Source organism: Phocoena phocoena, chromosome 12 (assembly GCF_963924675.1).
Source record: "Phocoena phocoena chromosome 12, mPhoPho1.1, whole genome shotgun sequence".
Taxonomy (NCBI): Eukaryota; Metazoa; Chordata; class Mammalia; order Artiodactyla; family Phocoenidae; genus Phocoena; species Phocoena phocoena.
The window spans coordinates 81,847,001-81,874,690 of record NC_089230.1 but is presented as its reverse complement, the minus strand read 5'-3'; the positions used below and the strand labels follow the sequence as shown (position 1 = coordinate 81,874,690).

At 36.0% G+C, this 27,690-nt stretch overlaps 1 protein-coding gene across 50 annotated transcripts in view; it reads left to right on the top strand.

Moving 5' to 3' along the window:
* RIMS1 (regulating synaptic membrane exocytosis 1) overlaps positions 1-27,690 on the top strand; it is a 480,052-nt gene that overhangs the window by 359,367 nt on the left and 92,995 nt on the right. For 21 of the 50 annotated variants that reach the window (XM_065888916.1, XM_065888915.1, XM_065888912.1 and 18 more), the window contains 3 exons: positions 4,717-4,829; positions 21,278-21,390; positions 27,023-27,171. In XM_065888916.1, coding sequence (XP_065744988.1) covers positions 4,717-4,829; positions 21,278-21,390; positions 27,023-27,171 — 375 coding nt within the window. Of the gene's footprint in view, positions 1-3,472; positions 3,656-4,716; positions 4,830-8,775; positions 8,806-21,277; positions 21,391-27,022; positions 27,172-27,690 lie in introns of all 50 variants that reach the window. The other 29 variants (XM_065888935.1, XM_065888932.1, XM_065888933.1 and 26 more) reach the window with 4 other exon arrangements.

The window sequence follows — 27,690 nt, the reverse complement described above, 5'->3', positions numbered from 1 at the left end:
CTCAAAATTTTTGACCTTTTGAGAAACAGACTTGTAAGAAAATATTTTGAAAGATATGGTAACCAGTTCTAGATAGAAGAAAGGCAGAACCTACTTCTGACTTTGGTGCGTCACCATTGCAATAGAGCTTCAGACCCTCTGAAGAAGCTCCTTAGTAAATAAAAGTGTAACTTTTCACCCTCCTGTGAGTTGAGCTTTGTGGATTGCTGGAACCACTGCACGTCCTGTTCTGGGGTCTTTTCTTCTTGTGGAACTTGCTCTCTGCATCCTAACTGGGGGGTGTGGGGTAACAACTGGTATTTAGAATTGCTTGCCTATGCATTTTATGTTGTGCTGACACTCTGGAAAAAAGTCCGTGTAAGCCTGAAATGGCCATGACGGGAGGAACCATGGTGACCTTAAATACCACATGCATGTCTATCCTTTAACAAGTAATTAAAAAAAAAAAAAAAGAACTCTAATTTTAAGCCACAATAGAAGCAATTCACTGCACGTCTGCATGCAGCAACAGAAATGTCTAACAACCTAAGGTTTTGGTGGGAAATGTGTTTTACTTAAGTTCAAGTCACAACACCTAAGACTTTAGGTGAAGAGAGAAGGCGTAGGTTGAACTCAGCGGTAAATATTTAGCAGTGGGTTTGGAGATGGTGAACTGGAGTCATAGGTTGGAATTCATACTTTGCTCTAGAACCCTCATTATTTTTGTTTCAAAAATATATTATGTATTCACATAAAAAGCAGAGTAGATATTCAATTAAATACCATTTTCCGTATATTTTGTTCCTATAAACTCTCAAAAAACGATTCTATTAAATCTTGTCAAGCACTTTGACACCTGCACTTATATTTATATTTTGTTTTCCAAGATTAGCAATACATCCAGGGATGTGAAATTACCGTGTTTCATCTCATGATATAGAAACCAATCCTGTCTCAAAGGCAGAAACGGGAGCAGTGTTGGAGCTTCACAGACCTGCGTGGGTCCCGCCTTTATCACGTTAGCTCTTTGCCCATTTGCAAGTCACTCTGTGACCCCCAGTTTTTCCATTTATAAAATAGGAACAATAGCACTTCTTAGAGCTGTTGTGAGAATGCAAAACAGAAAAGGACACGTGTGTAGGTATGTGGTATGCATGCATACACACACACGTCTAGACACGCACATACACACTAGTGGCTGGCATGTGTAGACGGCGCCATGTGGATGCCCAGTGAGAATAGCTGTTACCGTCATTCTCCTCTCTCACTCACTCCCCGCTCCACTCCTTAATGTGCTGGTTTTTGATCTCTTTCCCTCCGACACCCTTACATCCTTAGCACATAACATTTCATCGAAAAGCCTGGATTCTCTCACGTTTCACTCCTGAACCTCAGCATTTCTTGAATAACCCTCCTTTCCTCTTGTCTGAAACAAACTCTACTTGTTTCCACCTTCTCTTTCTCCAAAGCCTTGCTCGTCTCTCTCCAGCCTCTGCATTTTCACTTTCTTCCGTTTCCCCTCCTGTGATCCAGCCCTGCTGCCACCTTCCTTGGCTTTCCTCAGACAGAGTGGTTTCTTTGTCCCCCCTTGGGTCCACGCTTTCATATTGGTCATCGTTTGGCTGGTGGCAGGAACTGTTTTGTTATTGAGGGACTCTTAGCTTGTGTCAAAGGAGAAACAGCCCTGGGGCAAAATGATTAACCCCTAACAGGATGCACTGTTCCCGGCCCTGCAAGCTCGTGGCTTGGGAAGATCTGTGTAACATTCATCTAGAAAGCCACTTATTTGCCTTTCAAATTGCTTTTTATATTTGTTCCATTTAGTTTGGGGCCGCATAAGGCCCCCCCCTAAATTATTCACATTTCAAGTTGCAATTAAGAAGTCCTTTTAGTGCTTATGAATTGCATTAAGAAATGAAGCAAGATTTTTTAGTGACATTGCAAGATCCATGAATTTTCTCAGGACTAGGGTAAAAACTGTACTATCCAACTTTCAAAGCAAGTATTTTGAAGTGTATTTTGTACAAGGAGTGCTGAAGTTTATTCTCATGATAATGGCTTTTAAAGAGTAATAGATAGAAACTCATTATTTATCGTTGGAAAGGACTTGATCACACCTTGGTCCTTCCCACATAAATTAATTCTGTAGAGTTGAGTTCATGTGAGAAGGCAATCCAGATGGAATGAACAGTTTTAATATGTGTTGTCAGTCCTTTCTTCTATTAATTTAGAAATCGAAGTGACCGTCCAGGTTTCGGGATCTGCCTTAGGGGCTGATAAAGCATTAATCCAGAGCTCGATAAAATAAAATGCACGTTAAAGACCTAAGCTGTACCTTTTTATGCTCTAAAATATGACATTTTCCCATTTTATTGTTTGGAAATAGAGGAGATATCCTGAATCAAAATAATTATACCTGTGAAAATCGTTCTACTTGAGAAAAATTGTCAATCTGTAAACAAGTTGAATAAATCACTCAATAATTAATGTACTTCCTGTGATCAGTATGGATTCTTGACTCTCACACACTTTAAATTACTTAATCGAATTTTATAGCATTGTTTTCAAAACGATGAAGTGTTATTTCTTGGCTTCTGTCACTATGAAAAGTAATACAGATTAGGTATTTTAAATGTGCATTTTATTTAAAATACGTACTGAAAATGATGAAAAAAGCAAAAACGTGTGTCTGCTTTAAGCAAGCATATATATATATACATACATATATATAGTCACATATAAAAATCAGTTTTTAATTATTGGTCCTTAATTCGGAAATTGGCTTCATAATAATTTTGAACACTATATTAAGATAGCTGTCGATGTATGGACAAATATCTTTTCAGCTACTTTTATACATCAGAGGACATATTTTTATCCATATATCAGCCATCTGCATTTAGTCAGTTCAAAAATGAAGCATTCCCCATCTTACTTCATCATTTTAATTTGTTGGTCTACTTAAATCAACCTTAGAAGACAGCTTCCCTTTGCTCCCTATTTGGTATGGACTTCCCTGTTGCAGAGATAAATTATGAACATTGTAAAAGTACACACAGAACTCACCAGTGCATTGCTTCTTCTGGAAGGCAAGTGCTTGAAGTGTCCCTGAGTTCAGTGTCCTGACTGTGTTCATTCATTCAAATCCAGATCTCTCTACTGAGCTCTTGTTCTCTGTGCTGCTGTGTTCTAGGCACCAGAGATACAGCTCAGTAAGAAACAAGAGACAGAAGTCTTTGCCCCTGTGGGACTTGAGAGGCTTGTTACACTGGAGGAGTCCAGACAGGCCCGCTCAGAACCACCAGGCGTGCACGTTCGCGATAATGCATCAGTTTGATGTGAGGTCCATTTCAGTAACTGTGTGATGGGTTTGCTCCTGGGTTTTAAAATCACTGTCTTGTAAGAGTAACCAGGTTTTCCTTGGACAGATGTGCTGGTATCAAAGTGGATGTGGCCTGCTGACTGAAGATCTTTTCTGACCCTAATGTTTTAGGGTTCTTCCACCATGTCTTTCTAGAAGGGGATACGCAGCCCCGAGAGCGACTGATCAGCTAGTGCTTAGGGGAAAACATCCTGCTCGCTCCCGCTCGAGTGAGCACCCTAGTGTCAGAACACTGTGTTCTATGCACCACCTTGCCCCCGGAGGGTCGGCACCACCTTCTCCGCTCCTGACAAGGTCGCTGTTCCGTGTCTGCCTCTGGGTCTTGGTGTGGTGTTGTACCTTCCTGAGCTCTTGACACTGTCACTCATTATGACACCATAGTTCTTAATCCTTTCTTTGTGACGCTTAACCTCTCCACACCCTCCCTTACCTGCATCTACCTTCACTGTGCTGGTGGTATTCTCTTCTATACTTCCTGCCAACTAGCCATCATCAAAAATTAAATCTGCCTGTGTTATGTCCTTCCATCTGTTTGTGGCATATTCATATATATATATATATATTTTTAATTATGTGAAATTCTGTATAAGAAATTACCTGGAATTGAATGTGTACTTGCTTTAAAAAGTGTAAGAGGAATTAGAAAAAAAAATTGAAAACTTTCATCTTTGTTCAGTAAAAGCTGAGAGTGTTTTAAAGTTCTTCAGTTAAAAAAAAAAGTTTGAATGCCAGCAGATGGAGGTCAGCTTACTTCTGTACAATAGTGATGTATCTTCACGCTTCTTAAATTTGTATTTGTAGTTTTGATCTTTTCACCAGGATAGTGCATAGCATGTGCCCGAGGTTATTTTTATCAATATCTTTTCAGATTTTTCCTATTTAAACGTAAAGTGCAAGGGAATGGTAATTTATAAAAGTCTGCAGCCAGAACTATTCTTATCACTTATATGGATTTAATTGTAGCGATATAGGCAACAGCCTTTCCTAAATCATTTACCCATGTTGTTAAGATTCATAGGCTGTGAGTAGATATACTAGGTCCAGCACTACCAAAAATGGATAACTTAACAGAAAGTCACAACTTCATAGAAAGTTAATGAAAAGAAGTACGTTCCCTTCTGCCCGGTTCAGGAATTCATTCCGCAGAACTCTACGTGGCAGACATTTCCCTGTCTCTCGTAGCCCCTTTTGGTAATATTCCTTTTACACACATCATAAAAAGGACTTGATTTTGCTTCCAAAGGCCCAGGTAGGGGTTTCACGTCTGTTTTAAGAGGAACAGTAGGAAGGAAGAGATCCTTGTCAGGCCCTTTGGGATTTCATCGTTTCGTTTGCCCTGCTTCTTCTCCCCACAGAGTGCACCGGCAGGCCAGCCCGACGCGGTCCCCGCCCGCAGACACAGCCTTTGGCAGCCCTCGGGGCAGGCAGCTCCCACAAGTGCCAGGGAGGAGCGGCAGTGCAGAACAAGGTATCCATAGAGAGAGCACTGACAAAATCTCGGATTTGAGAGCCACCTCTTTTTATACTCCTTCTATTGAAAGAATAGTGTCTTGATGATACATAGTGTGATAAATCCTAAGAAGTCAAGTGTCTTAGAGTTTTATTCCCGGCGCCAAGTTATAACAGTTCGTGGCCTATGTGCTGTTTTTGCTGAGTGAGTGAATGAATGAATTTTAGATGGTCAATTAAAAGAACAGACTGAGCCCTAGGGATACCTTTTCCAAAGGTGCAAAGGAAGAAAATAAAACTTTAAAAACCTCAGTACCATGTGGTATTTTATGTGTTAAAGGAAGACGTTTTTAACCTTGTTTTAAAAATCTTTTTAAATGAGGCAATCGTATTGAAGGCTTTGCTAGTGTTTTTTTTTTTTTTAATTTACCTGCAATACCTTGTATTTCTTATAGAAGTTTGATGGTGAAAAACTGACTTAGAACACACATGTGAGTGTTGTTTAACAGTTAACATCACGTAACTTTCCCTTATTTTAAGCGTGTACACATTGTGTTTTAGCTTCCTAGAAAGAGAGATGTTGGGGGGTGGGCAGGTTGTAGTGGAAATTAAATTCACTAAGCCACCTGGCCTAAGAAGATTTAAATACCAGGTTAAAAGGGTCACTGTTTCCTTCATGTGACCCAAGGTGCCATCCCATTTCTCAGTAAGTGAAATGATTTGTTATCGGTAAATGTTGTCACATAAATGTTACCAGAGATTTGTTAAACAGTTTAGTGAAATACTGTTTAATTGGGGGTTGTAATATGAATGCAGCGGACTTCTGTTTAAATCATGTATTGAAACTCTTCATCCCTATGAAACAACTGAAAGGTTCACAGTTTGCATATTTTTCTCAACAGTGTTGGTTGTTTCTGATGTAAAAACTTGTATATTTCCTTCTGTACTGTGGGCGCTGGGTATGTGTTTTACTCACGCAAAGAGCTTTACTGAACGTATCACCGAAGTGTTAGTGGTCTAAGAAGATAAACACATTGTTGCAAACACTGATCAGGCAGGGTTTGTCCACAGAGTACTTGGTTATAGAAAAATTAGTGTAGATTTGAGAAGTATCAGTATATTGACACAAAAATGCTGCTACAATAAATTCTGGATTTGTATTATTTTTTAAAATCATATATCCTGTTGATATATCATACTTTCGTATTCAGGGTCATTATAAGGGTGTTCATTTACTTAATCAGGAAAATATGAGGCTATGTGAAACTCTGACTTTCTTTTCTGAAATAACAATGAATTCTTTGGAATTCTCAGTTCATGTGTTTAACAGACTTTCTCTTATCTGGGAACATTTTGAGAAGATAATTCGTAATTAATGTTATTAAGACTGTAATTAGCAGTAGCCTAGATGAAATTGTTTTAAAATTTATTTTTTTAAATGTGGTGTTTATTTAACTTATCCATTCATGAACTCCTGTTGCACAACTAAAAGAACTACAGGTTCTAGCGTTCTGCTACAAACTCAGTGTTACTGGCCATAGTGTGCCAAAGATTGATATCCAAAAAGTCATTTGTTTCTAAAATTCTTTGCATTTCCTCCAGTTGCTAAAACACTTCCGGTTCAAAAGTATATAACGGTACTGCATATAACGCTCATATAGTGAGATTACAGTTTTATTATTCTGTAGAAATAAGAATTGCTTCTACAAAGTCAGATGGATTGTATGCTGGACTTTGGTTTTTATAAAAGCTCATGTTCTGTTGTTGATATCAGTCAACATTACTGTTTATGATATTCATATTCACAGTTGTCTTTCAGAGAAATCACCAATTTGTAAAGATTGAATTGAGGTGGGAAGAAAGGAGTGACTGAGGATGAAATTGGTGGAGTTATTTTGATAGTTAATATCACAAGTACATTCCTAAACACTTGCTACTTGAAGTTTTATCATCTTAAGAGTCATATAGATACAACCTTTAAAAAATATGACAACAAACATGTATTATTGTAACTATGTATTCTTCTATAATTAAAATGGATCTGGTTTACTGTATGATAATACTATGTGCTTTGGGGTGTTTGGTAAATGATGATACTGTCCTCCTTCGTCTTATTATGGATCTATTTCAAGCCGAACAGTTTTCATGACATCTTTGTGTGTCCTAGAATATGTTTTTAAAAGTAAACTTCTAATTTGATTCATGGATTAGATGGAATTTAGCTGTTGTCTAATCCATTTGAGATGGATTTCGTTGACGTTCTTAGGGCTGTGGAATCATGTCATGTTTTTCTTTCCATATTATATGTTAAAATTTTCTTCTGTCTGCCATGAAGACCGATGCAGAATGCAGTTTATTTGCAATCAGTGAAAGTTCTACCACACTTGACTTCTTTCCAGTTTTCTTTTATGTATATTTCTGGGTTTTTTTTTTTAATTTTTAACAAAGTGTAATTTTCTTTTTTAAAAAAGATAACTGAGTTGATAAGCAGTTGTTGGTTAGGAGCAAACATTTCAAATGGTTTAGATTCCTGAATAGTGATACAACTTCCTGATGAACTTATAAAATAATTTTATTCATACACAGTTTCTGGTTACAATTATCTACATTATTTTGTTTAGGATCCATAGATTGTTTGCATGCTTCTTGTTTGGTTTTTTTTTCTTGTAATTCAATTTTACTACTCTCTCCTTGTGCGATAAAACAATATATATTATTTTAAAAGCTAACATATAATTTGAAAGGTTACACTTACTTAATTTTTGAAAAAGTATTTTAAAGTTTCTTTTAAAAATTAATAATGCTAGCCTATTTGCTACACGGAATCTGATTATGTTGAAGTATAGTTAGGGAAAAAGAAGAGGTGTGATAACAATGCAGATTTTGAGATAAAGTCACTAAAAAGTAGCCTTAAAATTTAGGTAACTCAAATGGTATGTGATAATTGAGAGCAAAGACTTTCAGGAAATTCCTCTGGGTGTGTTCCAATGTTGTATTACAATGTAGCCCTTAGGTAGAGTGAGACTGAAAGCAACATAATTGGTTGCATAAAAATGTATGGTTTTCTGAAACCAACCAAGTGACTTTTGTGTGTGTGTGCAACCTAGTTGCCTTTTTTAAGAGGATGTATTTAAAGATCATTCATAAACTGTAAACTAACACTTGATGTGCCAGTTATGTTTTATGTGTTCTGTTATTAATTCTGCTACCTAGAACTAATGGCACTCCCCTTCAAAATATCTAGATAGGCCATTATTTCTCAGTAAATGGTACACCAACAAGGAGGCAGAGAAAGGCTTAAGAAATGTCTGAGAAATACAGTCTGCAAAGAACAATTTCACTTTGAGATATTTTAACATAATTACAGTAATTTGAGGAGGAAGAAAGGATTACTTAAATTAAAATATATTTTTTTCCAGGTGGAAAATGTGCCAGAATATTTTCCACAGTGAAGACAAAATGCCTACTATCTAGCAAAAAATTGGAATTTATTTTTTTATTATATGCTTTTTCCAATTATCTGAAATGCTATCATTTTTGAAATGCAAATGTTAGTTATGAATGTTAAATATGCTTTTAAATACATTTACAATAAAAAGTCACAATGGATTAAGGTTAAAATGTCTTAGTAAAGTGAGTGCTGTAATACTTTGCAATTCTTCAAAGGCAAGAAAAAAATAACACAAAATATACTTTTCAAATGCCAAGTATACAATATTAATTCCCCAATGTTTCTGTTTTTATTTAAAATCTTTAAATTGTTGCATTCATTCCTTCTTTGATTGATTTTAGTACCATATTTGAGATTTCCTCATGGTTTCTCACTGCAGTTTGCCATGTCACATTATATGTCATGTATTTTTGTTATCCATGCCGTTGTGTTGATTCACATTTCCATGTCTAACTATAAATTTGCTGATTTCTTTCTTTTGTTTCCATCATTATGTGCATTTAATTCATTGAAGAACAAGAAAAATATAACTCATCCACAAAAGGTAAATATTAATGTAACTTTTTTAACAATTTAATATTGTTTCTTTTCTCTCATAGTATATGAGTTATATAACTGTATTTATCGAAATAATGAGCCAAACTATTTAACAGATAGCTTTTTCCATGCAGTGATTTGGAAGGGCATTTGATATTAACCGTTTTGTATTGTGAGCAGTTCACATCAAAGAGGAGAAGATTAAAATTAAGAGTATTTTTGCTTCAAAATGTATTTATCCACACTGACAACTAGAAAACGATTCTCTTTGGAAAAGAATAGCATATTTATGATATGTTTTTGTTTATTTGCATTCCCCTGCTCTCATAGATAAAGGGTTTAAGTCTTACCCTCTGTGGTGCAAAGGAATAGAAAATCCTTGGGTTTTCCTTCTAAATAGCAGCGACCTTAGGGCATATTTGGCCCGCTGCAGTCATGCATCTGGGAAGTAGCTGCCGGGATGCTACTCCTCTTGGCCTCAGGAGGGTTAGAACACCCATCAGTTCTTTCTTCCTGAGGGACACAGGAGGGAAACCGTTCAGCCTGCTGTGTCGGCACCCTGCTGACCTGCCTTGTGGTCCTTTGGATCACATTTGATGTTTGGTCTTTGGACTTGAGTCCCACGTAGATGCAGACCTCCTCCGACTGTCTTGGGCCACCCTATTTGGTGTTACTGTTGGCTTGATAATTAAATATTTGAATAGGAGTTTGCAGCTTAATGAAATAATATTAACAATATTAAAAAGTTATATAATGCTACATAATTTAATAAAAGTATTTACTCAATATTTATAGATTCGAGATTGAATTAATTTGTTGCCCATAGTAACCCTCAGAGTTAGTCCTGAGAGGGCCATCATCCTTATTTTATGAAAGGTAAAACTCAGATTGAGAGACATTAAGAGACTTACCCATTCATACTGGTGACGTGACCTAGACTATAAGCCCAGGGCTCTTACTTTGGACCTCCTTCCTCTATACTTCAGTGCATCCTGTTTTAATAGGCACAAATCCCAAACATATATCCCTAACTCCGAGTAGATTGAGGTATGTGTTACATCTCTCAGTGTCATAGGTTGAAAATGGGAGATAATATTCAATTACTTATATCAGTTTGAATTTATAAACATATATTTATATTCTGGCACATAATACATATTCTGGCGCATAACACATATTCTGGCAAAGTGTCTGACATGCTAGGCAATAAATAGATATTAATAAAAATAAAACGTTATTCAGTGAGGTCCAGATGCTTTGGTCCCTAGGTTTTACACAGATTTCTGGCTATCTTGCATTTTTTAATTCAGGTATCAGAAACACAGATTTAGGTTAAGTAGTACAAAAATGGCCAATACATGGGTACTTATATTCAGAAGAATTTATTTAGATTTGCAATATAAATTTTAGTTTGCTAAAAGCATTAAATTTTATGTTGCAGATGGGTCATGACCTCATTCATTTAGCCAAAAGGAAGAAAAATGTAATAATTCTTCACCTGGAGAGCTCTTCCTTCTATATTATTACTAGCCAAAAGCTATAATTTGCTAATCAAAACAAAACAAAATTCATGGGTTGTAGAACCTCAGGTGTATGAAGCGTGCCCCTTTACAGCCTCACTACACAGCGCATCAGGTTGTTGCGTTTTAACAAGGTCGCTGTGTCCTGGCTGAGATGTGTCATCACTGTACCAAGTCTGCCTTGGACACAGGGTGTGGATAAGCTTCAACGGGATGCACCCCAGGGCTGAAAACCACCAAAGAGGCGCATCCCCAAATGCCGCCGGGAAGGCAGAGAGCAGCCCAGGATGCTGTACCTTCCCCCTTGGGATTTAAGGGAGCACAGCTTAGCATGAAAAGCTTGGGAAGCCAGGAAAAGACAGAAGCAAATTCAAGAGATTTCTTTAGAGTCAAATTGTAGACTCACCTGCCCCATAGGAAAGAAAACGTTTTGTTTTGCATAGAAACCCTGCTGCTGTGAGCTGATCTTTTCTGGGGTCGCTCATATTGGAGAATTGAGTTACCTTGAGTGTTCCCTGGGTGATGGGGCCTGGCCCAGCCATGCTGAGCTAAAGGCACAGGCCACCGACCCCTAGGGAGAGTTGGTTTTTGATGAATTGAAGACGAACTTGTAAGATGTTCTCAGTTCGTTGAGGCTTACGAGGTTTCACAAGATGCAAGATTTTCAGTGTTAAAACCAGGACAACTCTGGGCGAACTGGGAAGGTTGGTGCCCCTCACGGTAGGGAACCACTATATAATTGTACAGCATGTTTTGCAAAGCACTTCCAGCGAGGTATAAAATACCATGAACATTTTTAATGGTAGATAGAATTTATAGGGCACTTCCTCTATGTCAGTGACTTGACTGAGCGTGTCATGTATTCATCTCATATTTGTACAACAACCTGAGACATAACTATTCATATCCTCATTTGCCAACTGAGGAAAGCTGAAGCTTAGAGACATGCGAAACCTGGCCCTGTGTCAGTCTTCATTTGGGAAGTGGTAGGGCAGGGAACTGGGCTCGACCCTCACTCCCGAGACCTCGTTCTGAACCACTCTGATAGGCAGCCTCTCCCACATTCGGCATTGACCGAGCACCCACTGTGCATCAATACCCGTAATTACAGTAATAACCTGGGCACAGCCTTAAGGAAGGTGTGATGACTCCTTTTATAGAAAGAGGGCACAGGGGTTACGAGGTTGCCCACAGTAGCAAAGCTGCTATAGGACAGAGCTGGACAGTGACCCCACGGCCCGTGTTCTGTCCACTGCCTCATGTCACTGTCACATCTTCCACTCACAGCACCGGGAGGCCTCTTAGGGGCCCTGCCTCCCCCGGTGACCTGATTTGGGGCTGCGCGTCTGAATCTTCCAATCCCTGGCGTGCTCTTCAGGTGAAGCTTGCGCCTTGAGAACAGGAAGCCGGTGTATTTGGACAAAGAGAGCACAAATTTGGGGCTGAAAAGTTAACTGAGGAAATAGAAATGTTCCTAGCAGGTTATTTACCTTTTACCTCCCCCTTTTATGTTGGAAACTAATAGACCCTATCTTTTTAGGATTCACAGACTGTTTTATAGGCATATTTGAAATCATTCATTCTAAAAGTAAGCCAATTTTTCCCTCTCTGCTACATTTCTTGGACAGTTTTAAAGAGCCCATGAATGTAGTTTGGGGGCATCGAAATAATGATATAAGAAGATCAAAACAGAACCAGAAATTAAATGACTTCAAGGTGAGAAAAAATGTTATTATCATAATAAATTTCTAATTTATATGCCTTTAAGATAGTATTTCTTAAGTGCATTAACTTTTTGCCTTTTGGAGGCAATTTGGAATCATAACAAAACACATTATACTGCCTTTTCTACAAATATGGATTCCCTTTATCACAAAAAATGTGTAATTTACACACACAGAGAATGAAAGGCAGAGTTCAAGTGACTAAACGGTTTAAACAGGAATAAAGAGCAAATAGCATCTGTTGCGTTTTGTTTTCCTGTTTTCACTAATAAAATATATAATAATTATTGCAAACAGGCCATTTAAGAGTTATCTCTAGTCAACTGAGTTTTTAAGCTTCTGTTAAACAAATGCTCAAATAAATTACCTATATCTTCTTTTTGAAATGTTGCCAAGAGCAGTTTGAATGTTAAGTCATGCAAAATGTAATTTTTATGGAACTATTAGCATGAACCTTAATTCAGTGTAATTCATATTAAAAAGTAAACATCATTTTAATAATTTTCTGTTACATTATTTATTGTTTAAGTAGTTGCACCCTTAGTAGTATACCATGGTTATGAAACACATTATAGGAAAATATTATGTAACTTGACTTTTGCCAAAATAAGTAAACTAATTTGTATGTATATTCTTTACAGGCAGCATTTTTTTAACTGTGATTAAGTAGAAAAGGATTCCAACTTTATTCACCTTTTTCTTAGATGCATACTGAGTAGGTGCATATGACCCAGGTGATTCATTTGTTGTTATTGTGTATTAAGATTTCAAGTTCCTTAACCTTCTAGGGCTTTGCTTTTCCTGAACACTTACTATGAATATTCATGAATGTTTATTCATAAATGTTTAGAGCTCCATTAGTAAAAGTGTCTAATTGATCCATTTCTCTTTTTGTCACAAACCCATAACTATGGTTGTCATTCTAGCCTTCCCTTTAAACTTTAGGGACGTAGTAAAGCAACCCATGTAAAACAGTTCCAAATTCTTGGTTTTGACCCTTTTTTTCCATTCCGCTGATTCAAATGTGAATATTTATAATAGTAGTAAAGACTTTTAAAACTTCAAAGTATTTAACACGTAAATCAACCAATGGTCAAATTGTCAGATATGCCCCCTTGAGGGAGAACATCGTTGCCCCTTCCTCCCTGGGTCGTGCAGGAGAGGATGCTGAGAAAAGGCTGATATCTAGCCATGAACAGACTCTTTGATTTTTCTCCTCTAAAGCTGTACATTTCCCCTAAATATCGTACATTTTTTTTTGCAAGCTTTAAAATTTGTAAACACTTTTTACAGAAAAGAAGGGAAGAGACATTGAATTTAGAAGTTATGCCACATTGAGCCTTTCAAGATAGATTCTGTTGCCATCAGCATAATTGGAATAATGAAAAATGATGGATAAACGTATTAGAGATACAGGGGATAAACAACACGACCCCTTGGGGAGCGAGTCTGTTATTCCCCGAGAAACCTTAATTCCATGGACTACTCTGCATGCTGAGTGTGTTCTAAGCAGTGCCTCGTAAGGAGGACGGTGCTCTCTTTCAAGACGGAAATACATTTAAAAACTGTTTACTACATCTGTAACTCTATTTCTGCTTTGTAGATAAGTTCATTTGTACGCTTTTTTTAGATTCCACATATAAGCGTTATCATGTGACATTTGACTTTCTCTGTCTGACTACTCAGTATGACAATCTCTAGGTCCATCCATGTTGCTGCATGTGGCATTATTTCAGGGAGGGATCAATTAGGAGAGTGGGATTGACATATACAAACTACTATACGTAAGATAACTAACAAAGACCTACTACTGTATAGCACAGGGAACTCTACTCAATACTCTGTAATGGCCTATACAGGAAAATAATCTTAAAAAAAAAAGTGGATATACATATATGTATAACTGATTCACTTTGCTGTACACTTGAAACTAACACAACATTGTAAATACTCCAATAAAAATTCTAAAAAATGAATCAAAACAAAAATTAAAGCAAGAGGTACGAGACTGAAAAAAATCATGTGCCTAAAACCAGAGAGATGTTACAATGTAGATTTAAACAGAAAAATTTTAAAGCCAATTTTTAATGCCTCTGTTCTGTTTAGAAACACCACGAGCAAAAGTTTTGTTTTAAAAAAAGACATTTTGTTCAAAGACATGACATAGGAAAATAATAAACAGAACAAAACATAAAACTCTTTAAAAATAAAAATTTTAAAAAATAAAAAGCTGTTTAACTCTGTGTAACACAAAAGGGCAAGGTAAAATGACAGATTTTCATCTGACTTCCTTATCTGTCCAGTATCTGATTAATATTTTCAGTGTTACGCTGGGACTTGGCAACTTTGACACTGAAAGTGAGATCTGGGTCTGGAAATCCTGAGCTTTGTTTCAGGTAGTGGAGTGAAAATCAGCTAAAGCAAGAGACAGCCTTGGGGTTTGGGCTGCAGGGAGATTTGAGTGATGATACAGACAAATTACCTATTTCCTCTATGTCAATATTCCATTTCAATTATCTGTACTAAAACACAGGCTGTTTTCTTTAAAAATCCTTAAAGGCAATGTGGTTTTTCACTAAATGTGTTACTTACTTGTTGTGTTTTATGTTTCTCATACTGGATAGATGTTATATTTTATTTTATTGTTTATGTAACTGTAGCATAATCCTTAACATTCAAGGGAATCATGCAGGGGTACAAGGGAAACAGTTTTGCACACTTCTACCCTTGCAAATTGAAATGCATTTTATTCTAGGAAAATGACCCATTTCTGGCATTTCTGTATAGTCAAAATATTTTAAACATTTAATCTTTATTTATACATACTGTATATGTCAGGGGAAAGGAGGTGGTGTGTAAGTATTCTATCAAAGTTGCTTATTATACTCATATGACTCCAAAGATAAGGATGAACATGAAAGGACTACATTATCTTTTAACTGGAAAAAAAAAAAAGATAGAAAATAACAAAATATAACCAGTAAATTTTTCCCCTTAACTTCCATGGTTTTGGTAAATTGGCAAATAAAAAAAAGTAAAAATGGTGGAAATCAGTTAATTGACTACAAGAGAGTAAGTCATTGTAGTTTTCCGTTTTTTGAAAATGTGAAAAAAATATCAATACCCTATTGAAATAATACAGAGTCATAGACTGCAACAGCGGGAAGTTACTCTAAGTTACTTTCTCTTCCCTTTACAAATGAAAACTCCGTAATGGACAGATTTCAGGACTGATCAAGGCCACGGTGATGGATGCTGATGCCGCTAAGGTTGTCATCTCTGCCGAACTTTCCCAGTCCTGAGTTCCGACCATTTTACTCCATTGCTTCCAGATGTATGGAAAACGTTCACACATCTTAACAATTTGTATTCCTCTAAAGTCTAGAAAGCTGTGTGTAAAAACTAGCATTGCAGTCTTGAATTTTCAAATATAAAACCATCTTTCTTTCTCTTCAGGCTGTGTATAGCTTATAATGATTACAGATTCAGTCATCTAAATTTTTTCATCTTTTATTACTTTATAATTTTCACGTTTCCTATTATATTGTTTATTGAATTTGAGTGCCCACTAGTACTGATTTTTGACAATAAAATGCTTCGGAGAAGGGGTTTTATCTGTGCTGTCAGTAACTGAGACATTGCAAGTGCTTCCTCCATCTGTTTAATTCTACCTGACAGCTTTCAGTTGTGTAGTCATTTATCATCGCTCTTTCTGAGACACGCACTGGACCAAGGTCGGGGCTTGACTGTCCAAACTCGCATCGTATCAGTAACAGCAAGGAAGCAGAGGCGTTAAGTTTTCTATCATAAAGTGTGACAGCACTTTGTAGTTAACTAGACGAGCTTAGTTATCCTGCGCAAATGTTACCATGTTTCACCTTTGACACATGAACTAGCTAACCTTGTTAGAAAATAAAATACTCATAATCTTTTTACTTTAATATATTTAATAATATAGAAATTTTCATTATTCCTATTCTCTTTTACACTATTTCACCTGGAACACTTGAAAATACAGGCTTAACAGTATATTACATGGATTATCTTTTTTGCCTATAAACACAAGCATTTGAAATTTCAAATTCATGTTAATTTCTAGATGCATAGGGAGAAATGTGAAACATTTAAGGGCTTTGAAGAGCAGAGCATATATATTCATATATATATTTATATATTGTAAATAATTGTATTTATATAATTATAAATCTGTGAATAATATTTAAACCACATTTATGAAAATTTAATGTTTAACATAATTATCAAATTACACAGAATCATAATATTCACAATATTTTAAAGCAAGTCATGAATGTCTGCTAAGTCAAAGGAGTTTCCCAGAAAATCACATTTCTCTTTGGAAAAGGTAGTACTACAGAAAATTTTCAGTGGTGGGTTAAGGAAGATTTATTCATGATTCTTAAGCTTTCTTTTTTTTTTTTAAAGTCACAGGCCTCTTTAATAATCTTATGAAAGGGATAGATCTAGAAAAATGCATACAGACACAAACACAATATTTGCAAATGACTTCAGCTACTTCAGTTTCACCAAAGATCATCTATGATACTAGAATTCATAGCAAAACATGGGGCATGAAAAGAGAAGTAATTATTTTAATGTCTTTATTTTTAATAATACCTAAGACTTTCCATTAGAAAACTCTAATAAATTACTTTTTAAATTGTGTTTACTTTTCTCACCTTGCATGCTGCAATCAGTTATTCTCGTTGAGTTTAGAAGACAAGAAATTATTTCATAAGTATTGTTTTAGCTTAACCTCTAAAAAAAGTTCTAGTTTTATACTTTCTTACTTGTAATGTTGAGCTGATATTTGATATATGTACATTCATTGGATAAAAATACCAGAGTTTAAAAATAACAGTGGATATAGAGTAAAGTTGATCTAAAGAAAACAGATTAAGTTCAATACATATCTTTTAGGTAAATTAATATTTGCTTTTTAAAAAGCACAATTTATTCAACGTCAGACACATCAGTCAGCTTGTAGAAAGCACAGTGAAAAATTCCAGCTCTTAAAAAAAAGCTTCTGTATAAAATTACAATGTTAATTACACCCTAGGGGCTAGGAGAAATGAATTATGTTACTATCACTCTATGGGCAATTATAACTGAAATAGCTGTACTATATGTAAGCTATATTTTCATTAAAAGACTAAGTGAAATTACATGATAATTATATTTGTCATAGAAAATGAGAGGGGTTATTTCACTCTCTAGTATGTAGCAGTGTTTGAAATTAAAAAAAAAAAAAAAAAACCCAGAAGTCCCCGAATTTAAAATCTTTTTAAAAAGGAATGGTGACTGGCACGTTAATGGTTTTGTTGATTTCCAATGCTAGCGGTATTCAGAATGCTCCTAAAATGTGAGTTTAATGCTAGGATTTGTGGAAGAATTAGAAAATATTTTATTTCATGTTTTAATTTTGCTATTGGGATTAAAATTGTTAATATAGAAATTTTAGGGCTTCCCTGGTGGCGCAGTGGTTGAGAGTCCGCCTGCCGATGCAGGGGACACGGGTTCGTGCCCCGGTCCAGGTAGATCCCACATGCCGCGGAGCGGCTGGGCCCGTGAGCCACGGCCGCTGAGCCTGCGCATCCGTAGCCTGTGCTCCGCAACGGGAGAGGCCACAACAGTAAGAGGCCCGCGTACCGCAAAAAAAAAAAAAAAAAAAAGCATGAATATAGAAATTTTAAATGATCAGTAATCATTCTTTTCAAATTAAGATATTTGAGCTCTCTGGGCTGTGGTTAATTTTACTTTTAGTGAGATACTTAACAGATAATCATATTCCAAGGATTCAATTAATTTCTAATCATTACTAAATATCTATTATTCTCTCTATAAATCATGTACATTAATAATCATGTCTTCTGGTTCAAACTTGTGACAAACATTCTATTTTAACTCATAAATTTTTCTTACTATTTAGATTGACACACCCATAATCCAGTAACGATGTCAGTTTATTCCACAATATACAGTTGAAAAAGAAAATGCAAAATAAGAAAAATCTGTAGAAAAGTTAAAGAACTGCCAAATTAACACTGAAGCTTCTTCATTGATGTTTATGAAAAACAATTTTACTGAAACATGATCACTTGTATAAACAATTATTTTAGAATACACACAAATGTACACATAATCAGGAAATAATGAGAAATGGTTTCTTTAAATGTTGATTATATGTAATTATCTGGCTTTTGATATGAGTAGGTCAATGATAAGCTGTTTGCATTTTGCTTCTGATCTTGGAATCCGAGAGCAAGCAGTGAGGACATAACAAACTACATTTTTGCTGGCAAGTCAAGGGGTCTAGTCATGACTTTGAAAAAAAACTAATTTGGAGATTTCCTTTCTTTGACAGATTAGAAGATGTCAAATTTCACTTGTTTAGGAACAAAGATAGTACATTAATCGTTTTTGGAAGGTCAAAGCGAAGTCATTTAAAACCATTTTAGGGATTCGGTTTGTTGTTGGTATTTTTTAAAGTCTTTAAAAAACCTGCTACTGCTGCCATTTTCCTTTGGTATCGGCCTTGGTCCTGTCTGTTCTGCCTCTGCTTCCATACCCAGTGAGTTTACTCTGAAAGCAGAATGACAGCTGTCACCACCACCAGCAGGTCTTCTTGAGAGCGATACAACACAGAGAGCAGCCTTGTCCAAGAGTAAAAAAAAAAAAGACCACATTTAATAAAGGGGAAAAAAGAAATGAAACGAGTAAGAAAGAAAGGAAATCGCATTTACCTTTGTAAACTTTACAAAAGCCTGCAGAATTGCTAGTCTGGACGCAGTTGGTTTTAGAAAAGAATCAAAACAAAGTATAACGGAAAGTATCTAGCTTTTGACAAAACAATCTGCCTGGAGAGTCTTCCAGGTTCATTAGATGGAAAGCCATCCTTAATTCTTGGAGGTGAAAATTGTGGTCTTCTCTAAGGGGCAGCTGGAACCCACAGGTACTTTGCTAATCACACATCGCCTTGAAAAGAATCCGAATTCTCTTGCTTAATTTTGTCATGGCTTCTTGGCCACCAGCTGCTGTGTCCCTCAGGCTCACCCTAGGAATTCAGTGTCCCCATATCTTTCCTTAATAAGCTTTTTTCCCAAGCCCAGGGGGGGAAAAATAGGATTCATTTCAGTTAGGCTACCACTGTGTTCTTATGATTTAGTTTCGAGTTTTGCAAAGTAAAGATTTAAAATCAACCATATCATAAGCTAAGTAATTCTATTTAAAGCAATGAGGTGTTGTCCTGGCAAGGTTAAATCACCAGAACTGCTTCAAGCTGCTTCAGGCAGTATACCTCTTGGGAAATAATCTTTTCAGTGCCAAGTAACTGACCCCCTAAGAATTACATGATGCTAAACGTAAAGGTCACAAAGCTATGAGCTAATCAACGTCAAAAATTTCTTTAAATTAATATCATTGCTGAGAAGATTAAGCTAACACCGTTTAAATCTGCTTTTATCACAAATAGAGATTACTTGGAATTGCTTTAAGCTTTAATCGTAGAGTACAGATGATTACAATTCATTTGACTTCCTCAAAGCTCGAAGCAGGTGACCCAGGAGGTACCACATCACAGGCAGATGGCAGAAAGAAGACACATGTACGTTTTCTCATTGGGCATACAGCCTTTTATAGATACAACTCACATTTTTCAATAACTTGTCTCAATTCCTAATTCTCTTGAGTAGCATTTTGCTTTATATTACTTATTAGGACTCCTTATATATTGTCAAGTAATTAATACATTTCTGAACTGCTTTTCTCAAGATCTCTATTGAGCCATCCTTTAGTCATAATAGTCATCACTTACGGTCTCAAGTCAACATTTTCAAAACAAGTGTGCGTGATTGCTTCATCCACATACCAGTGACATTAGGGATTGATAATCGTCTAATTTACTGAATTTAAACAAAGCTAAACATCTAACAGCTTGGTGTGAAAATTACAAGTAAAACATTTACCCACACATTTCACAGCATGTATTTATCTCCTGGGCTATGAGCCTGTATTTGAACACACAGTAAAAGCTACATATTTATTGAATTTTTATAACAAGTGTCAGTGCCTTTTATCAGGGATCACAGGCCATGTTTAATCACTGCAATGGAAAAAATGTGTCAACAAGTGTCTTTATAAACTCCTTGTAAGACAGGAAGTCAGCACTCACCTCAGTTAGACATATCAAAATGTCCATTATCCTTTAAATCACAGGGCCTCTTAGCAGAAGCCCCAGTACATGAATTACAAAACAGTATGGGTTGTGGTCAGATACAGGTGTATGTACACAACTTAAAAATAAATTGTAGCACCTGTTGCAGAGATTGGCAAGAGATAAGTTGTGAAACATAAACGTAGGTCTCACAACGCAGGTATACGTACACGACTGTATTCTTCACTCTTCATTTGTAAGAATGTAAAAATTAAAGGCAGGGTTTTAAAGCCAAGCTGCTTGTGATGGATTCTGACTTAAAATAGCTCATACTTTATTGAAGGCTGTAATTCTTCCCATCTAAACAATCATTCCTGTTACTTAGGAGATGATAAAGGCATAACTGGAATACACATGTTTATTTACAAATTTAAATTAAAGAGCTAAAGTTCTATATCACATGTTCAAAAAGTATGAATTTCATTTATGTTTTCTTCAGAAATAGCAAATGAATCTTTTAGCAAGTCCATTTTTAAGAATGGCAAATATTCATGAAAAGTGGCTGGTAGAAATGAAGGATTTAATAAGAATGCCTCAGAAAAGCAGGCGCTCTTCCATTACAAGAGTTTTTAAGTGACTCCTGCAGCTGAGGGTGTCACATGGTGTGCGTGCATGTAAATAAACACGTGTATCTCTGTGTGATGTGTTCTATCTATATGTACAAGCAACAACCAGTTCATTCAACAGGAAGCATATTTTCACAATTAAATTCGGTTTCACTTAATGACTCATGAATGGAACTGAGATTATTTCATATCCGATAAAGACATAGGATCCTTAGCTTTTGTTACTAACCGTTGTGTCCCCCATTCTGTGTGATTTGAGTCACGTTCCTCTTTAGAGCGACAGTTGCTAGCGTTGTATCTTCTGCCTTTTTTTTGTTAATCGTGTGATTTTGAAATTTTATTTGGTTGAAGTCGTATCAAAAGCATTGCAATCTTAAACCATTCGGTTCCTCAGAGGTGCTTCGGTGTTTTAATAGACTCCCGTTGTGTGTTTTTGCAGCAAGCTTAGTAGTGGAGGAGCGAACGAGACAGATGAAAATGAAAGTGCATCGATTTAAGCAGACAACAGGGTCTGGTTCTAGTCGAGAACTTGATCGCGAACAATACTCCAAGGTAAAACCAGTAACCAACCAATAGTTCCCCTGGTAAAAAAGTACATTATGGGTAGCAGGTAGGACCAGTGAGCACCAGGTTACAGGAGAGAGGTTATCCTTCAGGTGATGCTTTTGCATCATAACCTCTCTCCTCTTGATATTTTCACAAGATATAAGTTTAGTAACATATTGTCTGTTAACCTGGATTAAATGTTTTATCTAAAAAGAAAATGAAAATACGTGATATGAAAGTCACTTGATGATCGATTGTCGTGGTCAAATTCACATAAATAAGCAAGATATGGGAAGCCATTTTATTGCTTGAATATCACTTAATATTGTATTTTAAATATTAAGATATAGATTTATACTCTTAAATACTATTTGAGGTTGATATTCCTATGGAGATTTCTTAGTGAATGACAGAAATTATGTGATGTGAGATTTCTTATTGATCTGTCTTTAGTGAGAAAAATAACTGATTTCAAAGTCTTAGAAACTGAAATCCACACAATTTCAAGTGAATAAAAATTTAATATATATTTCAGTATTATTTTGTACGGATGCAATAAGGAGTTTATAAACTGCTAACTAGCATCTGATAATTTTGATTAAAATATGCATAGAATTTTATACTTCATGAAGCAATTTTAAATTTATTATCTGCTTTATTTAAAAACCTTTTTTTTAGAATACTACAAAAGTGGCAGCAGCCACTACAGGAAAACCCGTGTTTTAATCTGATGTCAAGAATACTTTTGGAAGTAATGACCTTTTCGAAATTCAAAATTAAATAAAACGTTGTTAGCTTGTTATATGAACCTAGAAAAACCTACTCATTTTTAAATATTGGAGGTTGTTCATTTTATAGCCAGATATTCAGGGACTAACACAAAAATATGGAGGTGGTGACAAAATGTGATTTGTCACCAGCCCACCATAGAGCCATATGTGCTGGATGCCATCTTATCACTTTATATCTTAGTTTAGTTGCAGAAGGGTTACAACTGGACAACGTCCAAGGTCGCTGTGATTCAGCGGGGCTCAACTCCCAAGGAGTCTGAAACAGTATTTTAAAAAGTAAAATCAGTAAAGAAAAAAAAAAATCAGTAAGCAAAATATCTTGATGTTGCAGAGTTGCTGATTCCAGCTCCACAGTTTTTCCTCGTTTGTTCTTTGTGATATTATTACTTCATCTGCTATTTGTCTGTCTTTATGGATATCATCATCATTTTTGCTTGCTTTTACCACAAATGCAGTAAGAATTAGGAAGCAGCGTAAGTTAGGTTTTCTTCCTCCACTGTTGCATGTTCTTATTTAGAAACGACCTTTAAAGCTGGAAATGTTTTCTTAATTTCTTAGCATTATGTCACAGGACGAGGTCAAAATAGAAGAGCAGGGATAGGCAGAGCCAGTGCCGGAAACAAGAGATAAATAAAGAATCAGCGTAAAAAGACTGAAAGCCTTTTCTGAACTAGGCCTCGCATCATTAATCCATTGATCAAAAACAATATAAAAAATAAACTATAAAATGAAGTCCCCTAGAAGTCTAAATCACCAGTAACACATATTCATAATGAAATCAAAAGTAGGTTTATCGGGCTCCCCTGGTGGAGCAGTGGTTGAGAGTCCGCCTGCCGATGCAGGGGACACGGGTTCGTGCCCCGGTCCGGGAAGATCCCACGTGCCGTGGAGCGGCTGGGCCCGTGAGCCATGGCCGCTGAGCCTGCGCGTCCGGAGCCTGTGCTCTGGAACGGGAGAGGCCACGACAGTGAGAGGCCCGCGTACCGCAAAAAAAAAAAAAGTAGGTTTATCTTGGTTGGGAAATTCCAAATTCTCTGATGGGTAGAAATTTAGAACTTGAAAATACCTCAAAATGATCTTCAATTCCACCTCTCTTATTTACCAGATTCATGAAAACTGAGGCCCCCTCAGAAGAAAGGAGGTGCTTTCCCAACATTAACAAAGCCTTTCTAGGGAGTGGTGAGCCCACCAACTCCTGATCTGGAACTTAGATGCCCTTCGTTCCTCTTCTGACATCACTGAAATGTACACATGACTCCAGTTTGATTCAGAGATTCTTCTATGGCTTTTGTTTTGTATGCAGTTAAATTCGTATTCTATCATTCCTTCCTTATTTGCACAGACATTCTTTTCCTTTTCCTCTCTCATTGCATTTAAATATTAAAAAACCCCATTACTTTCAAATACATTACTATTGCTCTTACTGCATACATTGATACTACTATATTACATAAATAAAATTATTATAAATTATGTTGATAAGTGTGAGATCAAAAACATAAGGCTATAGGACAGGAAAAATATATAAGGTAACATAACAAATAATTAGCTTATTTTTAATTTTATATGTTAAGTAAAAGGTAAGTACTCTCTGCCATTCTAAGATTCCTAATGAACGCTTACAATAAAATTTTTAAATAGTTTCCAGTAGCAATTCCAGTTAAACCTCTCGCATTTTTTTCTTTCTTAAATTTATCCTTTTACCTCAACCTTTTTACAATTTACAAAGATCTATTTTTATTGATATAGTTGAGAACCAGTATTTTCATAAATTTAATGTACATTAAATTTTGAACTTTATTCCTTTATTGACTTATTTTTAGTGTTTTAATCCATTTGGCATTTTGGATGAAGCAATGCACCTTAGCTGAAATTCTGCCAAATTAGAAATTGGTTAACAGCTTTCAAAATATTTATAACCAAACACCAACAGAACTAGATTTTCTTCAGGGCAAAGAATTACCAGACACATGTAGTATAATTCCTAAGATGTTTCAAACCTGGCATCTCCTTTAAAGTATTAAATGAACCTAATTCCATCCTGAGTAAGGAATTAGCACTAACTTAGCTTTAGAGAAAACACAAAACTTTGTGTCTCTGAAATGTGACACCGTACTAATTGTTCACTGATGTTAGACAGAGTCGCATGCCTTGGTGATGGAGTAAAATTCATAACTGGAGAGTGAATTTGCATGTAGGCCTCACATTTTAAAGAGTACTTGTGTTTCTGTAACCCAAGAACAGCAAGAAGGATTGACGTGATGGTTTTTGTAGGCAGCTGCCAAGAGTTTTTTATTACTTATGAAAATAGCAGCCCTGTTATGAGAACTTCCCCTCACATCAAGGGCAAATTTCCCTGCTATGTGATCAGTGTATACTTCTCCTGAGGAGGCTACATTTCTCAAAATATAATTAACGTATTTCTATTAAAATATTTAATTGTTAAATAGGAAATTTAAAGAATCATGCTTGATGAAAAGTCAAAGTGATTATTTAAACTTTTAACAGATTTTGAAAATAAGTAGATGTTAGTAGTATAAAGTGAGTATAAAAGCCTTTCCATTCCTTCAGATAACCAATGTGAAGAAAACTGTGACATGGTGTCAGAATGGTGGATTATTCTTTACTCCAATATAAAAGATTTTTAATATGACAAACAATCTTTTAAAATCCCTTGTTTTATCTCGTGGCTGGAATAGCAAAAGTCTATAGACAAAAAGGAGAAGAAGACATGATTTATAGAAACGGAGGATTTGCTTAGTTGGAGAAATAATTCCATGCACACTCACATGCTCTTATGTTGTAGTCTACACTGCTTATTATTGGCATTTGTCAAATAAGGGGAGAATTTGTGCTGGGGTCACGCCATGCCAGAAAACCTCTTACAGATGGGCAAATTTTTATTGTATTAGAAACCAATTCATTCATATTCTCTCATGGACAAGCTATCATTTCAATGTTTGGAGACATTATAATAATCACATAACATATTTACTTAGCAAAATAGTTTCAGAGACAAGTAATATAGGAAATATGTTTGTGCCCCAGTAACAGAATTAAATTCAGATTCTACTATGTGAGCACATTTTTTTACATCTATTCTGTAAATAAAAAACAGTTTTTATTGAAATGAATCCTGTCAGCACCACGCTATCAGATAGGAAAGAGTTTAGTGCTAAAACATTATCGTGTCACTTTATCATAAATCATATTAATTTTAAATCATACATGAAGTTATATAAATAGCTCAGTTCTGAACATAATAGCATATATGCATGTCCTTTTGGATTATAATGAAGCACATGGCTTTCAAAAACAGATCATGCAGTTATGAAAAAATTCTTTAGAAAGATAATTTTATAGATACTCTATGAATTTGAAATTGTTTTCATGCTTGATGTGAAATTCTTTGCCCAAAACATACACGAGAGATGAAACATTAAGACTAACATTTAAATACCTTAGGCCTGAGCTACTAACACTTGAAGGATTATTAAATAAACATGATCCTTTCTCTAGAAGTTTTTAAAAAGTATTATTGTCTTATAGTTCTTTTTGTATATACAGATCTACAATTTAGCATCATCTTATTTAGTACTCTTTAGCAAGACAATTGTTTATACAAATTTTTAGAAATAGGGTGTTCGGATTATTTTAGATATATTAAAACTCATTTGATATGGAACTGAGAGGATGGGTGAGTTTTTCTACAAGTTTAGCAAACATTTGATATTTTCACACCTTAGAACGTAAATGCAAAATTCAATTGCTTCATAAGAAACTTAAATACGCAATGTTTGGTCATGTGTCCCTTTAGTTATGTGTTCTTTTATTTTATATAAGAAGTTATATTATCTTACCTTCCAGTACCTAACAATAGAAAATCAAGTATATATTTATTCTTTTAAAGTTGTAGATACTTATATAACCTTACTATTTATTATGATTAAAACACACATATAAAAATAAAAATAGAGACTGTATAAAGCTCTTCACTGGGTGATTCTTTGCACTAAGAGTGAAGTAGAAAAAAAGAGTAGTTAACTGCTTTGAAACCTTCACAAGTTTTCATCTTTTACCTAATGCTTTCTAAGACCTCAGGTAATGAATACTAGAGACAAATATAAAGACACATTTAAATATGAGATATAGTGTATCTTGAAATTTTAATAGGAATCCATTTTTTACTTTCAGCACTTAGTTGATAGTTTAAACCTGAAAATAACTAATTAAGCCATAATAGCAAGAAAGTCAAAGTCCCGTCTTTACCTCCTTCTCTACAATGTCTTTGGCACAATCCTTCTGCTCTCATGTCAGTGCTTTTTTGCAGAGAGATGTGTTTTTTGGTTACATTTGAAAGAATGTGATGTCTTAGCATAGGGAAAGTGTGTAGGTAAATTGAATATAAGTTTTAGACTCAAGGATTACAGACAGATGGAAGCAGTCTACTCCATGGATAGAGTAGAAGGTGAGTAGAATCTGTAGGCAACGATGAAAACCCAGGCAAGGGAAGATGAACTGATGTACTAGAAAAAATAAATAATACAATTCTGAGGTCTTAAGTATGTGCAAATCATTTATTCAGTGAATTTTCCACCCAAGCATTGACACTCTCGTTTTACGATTCAGTCCTTATAAACCACTCCTTACCATTCGAAGGGGGCCGGTTTGTGATACTGGAACCCATGTATCATGCTAGCGTTTGGGTCCTTTTAGACTCCACACCTATGCTTACGAAAGTGCACTTTTGCTTGATGTGGGCTGAGTAGCCGTTAGCCTCACCATGTGTGTCTCTGTTTGCCAGCCTCCGATGACAGAGCTCACGCTCTCTTGTTTTCCATCCTTAGTATAACGTACATACAGATCAGTACCGAAGCTGCGACAGCGTCTCCGCCAGATCCTCAGACAGTGACGTCAGCGACGTGTCTGCCATCTCCAGGACCAGTAGCACCAGCTTCCTGTCCGAGCAATCTGAGCGGCCCAGGGGCAGGACCAGGTGAGTGGATGCCACTGTGTGTACAAACCGGGTAGAAATGCACCGCGCTTCCTGAGTGTTCTCACTCAAACAGAGTTTAGGTCAAGTAGCAGAAACATTTCATTGAAACTGCTGGGACTAGAGTGAGTTCAGCGTCGATTCACTGTTGTGTAACGTTGCCTGGACTTTTTGGTACTTACTATAAGATGGGGCTGTAACCAGAGTCATATTTTAGAGATTGCTCTAAAATTCCTTCTAAAGTGATTAAATCCACAAAACGTTCTTTAGTCCAGTGTCAGAAAGCTCTCTCTGTAAAAGGCCCCATAGTAAATATTTCAGGCTCTGCAGGACAATCTCTGTCTCGACGCTCTACATTGCCACTGAGGTGCAGAAGCTCTGCAAACAAGTGAACACAGTCCTATTCCAATAAAGTTTTATTTACAGAACAACAGAGAGTGGGCTGCATCTTCCCCTAGGCTATAGTTTGTTGATCATGCCTTCAATCACATAGCAGCTGGTCTGCCTTCAGGTGGATGTGAT